Source organism: Penaeus monodon, chromosome 29 (genome assembly GCF_015228065.2).
Source record: "Penaeus monodon isolate SGIC_2016 chromosome 29, NSTDA_Pmon_1, whole genome shotgun sequence".
Classification (NCBI taxonomy): Eukaryota; Metazoa; Arthropoda; class Malacostraca; order Decapoda; family Penaeidae; genus Penaeus; species Penaeus monodon.
The window spans coordinates 13,246,923-13,248,819 of record NC_051414.1 but is presented as its reverse complement, the minus strand read 5'-3'; the positions used below and the strand labels follow the sequence as shown (position 1 = coordinate 13,248,819).

Here is a 1,897-nt window from a genome sequence, read left to right as displayed (position 1 = left end):
CTGTCATCAGATTCATAGTAATTGTGCATTTGTGTAGTTCTGATCTTTTTACCACTGCCTCTTATAGAAGTGACTTTACTAGTGGAATAATTGAAAACTTTTTTCCTGAATATTTACGTAGAGGGGGTGAATATCATGAGTAAAATAGTTTGGTGAAGCCAGGGTGCCTTAGTGTGTGCCGTTCTGTGCCTCGGCTATTGTCCAGCTCATGAATGGGCTCATAAGGCATTATCCCAGTTGCATCAACCTGATTAGGTGTCACCTGGCATCAGTGAAATTTTCATCATGACCTGATAGGATATCAACCAGTGTGATTGTGCTAAAATGCAAGTGCAAAAGGAATAAATAAAAAATTTTAAAACATATTTGAAAAGTAATGATGAACATTTTTATAATTATTGTACATATATATTAAAGATATTCTAAAGGTTGTATGTGTTTTGGAAGTATAGGTAACATTGTGTATACCACTAATAATATCCATTCCACATTTTTAACAACCATTTTCATATTTTAAGATAAATCAATCATAAATGCTTTATAATTATCAATGCAATTCTAGGCTGCTTTGAATCAAATAATTGCATGTTTTTCAAAACTATTGCTCAGAATAACACTGATGTACATACCATGTTGACTGTAGTGACATACCTGGTAGCCCGTTGAGGCTGATGAATTTTTAGAAAAAATTGCAAAAGCTTAGGCTTTGTGCTAATATAGAATGGTTTATAGTTATTAAGTAGGTGTTTTATCTTCTCCAGTATTTTGATGACAACACAGATGACAATATATACTCTGCATAAGAAAAAGACCTATTACAATATCTTAATCACTTTAAAAAGTTTTTAAATTTATTGTGAATACTTAATATCTTTTTTTAAGATTACTTATATATATATTTTTTTTCTTCTTACACAGATGATGAAGGGATAGTGGAGTCGGGTATGTGACAGGAGGTGTATGGGTTGCAACCACTTGCAACCTATACTAAATATGGAAATGACATGAGTATTGGACCAGACAGGCCTTGAAAACTTGTCAGAAGAAAAAAGACTTAAAGAATATGAGGAAAATCGAATTTTTTATAAAGATAATTTTAACTACTTCAACTCGAGTACCGTATCAGAAAAAAAAAATTACATTTTTTTCTGTTATGTTTATGATTTAGATCTTCATGGTTAAATGTCTGTAATTAATTTACCATTATTGAAGTGCTCTATGTAGAGTGATGTAATTTGTTTGGATAGTTCTTAATAGGAACTAATAGGCTAAATTATCATTTAGCTGAACTGAAGATTGGTTTATAATTTTAAAAATTCACATATTATTGAAAATGAACAGTATATCAATAACCCCTATGTAAATAGTGAAAAGGCTTTTATATGTAACTGGAATTCAGTATAGTCATATTTGTTAATGTATAATGTGCAATTTGATGTCAGTGAAAAGAAATGTAACCATAGCAAGTAAAACAAGTGCCATTACATTTGGGAGAAAGCAAGAGGTAATGATTCCGTCCTCAAATATATAATTTTATTCCTTTCACATAATTGTAAAAAGCACCTTCTGACATTCTTTCTCTCCTTCATCTTTTGACTCTTTTTTTATGATAATGAAATGTGTGCAAATAAATCATGGCATTATTGTTGTGGATAATACCATTTTTATATGTAAATGAAATGTTGCACACAGTGCCCATGTGACTACAGGTGATGTAGAGTAGCTTCAGATTGTATATGTATTAACTTATTGTTTGTTTTTGTAAATATATTATAACTATTTTTCTAAGTTTATACTGCATATTGAAACCATTCATGTAAAATGAGGGTTTGATACTGGGGCCACAGAATGATGTAAAAGATATGGATTATGGTTTTATGGATGTTATTGTATAGGT

General features: G+C 30.4%; 1 protein-coding gene across 1 annotated transcript in view; it reads left to right on the top strand.

The window, feature by feature from the left end:
* The window catches only part of LOC119591971 (tyrosine-protein phosphatase 10D-like), a gene marked incomplete in the record, with an annotated part of 62,800 nt that overhangs the window by 60,646 nt on the left and 257 nt on the right, over positions 1–1,897 (top strand). The window contains 1 exon segment of the mRNA XM_037940725.1: positions 919–1,897. Coding sequence (XP_037796653.1) covers positions 919–950 — 32 coding nt within the window.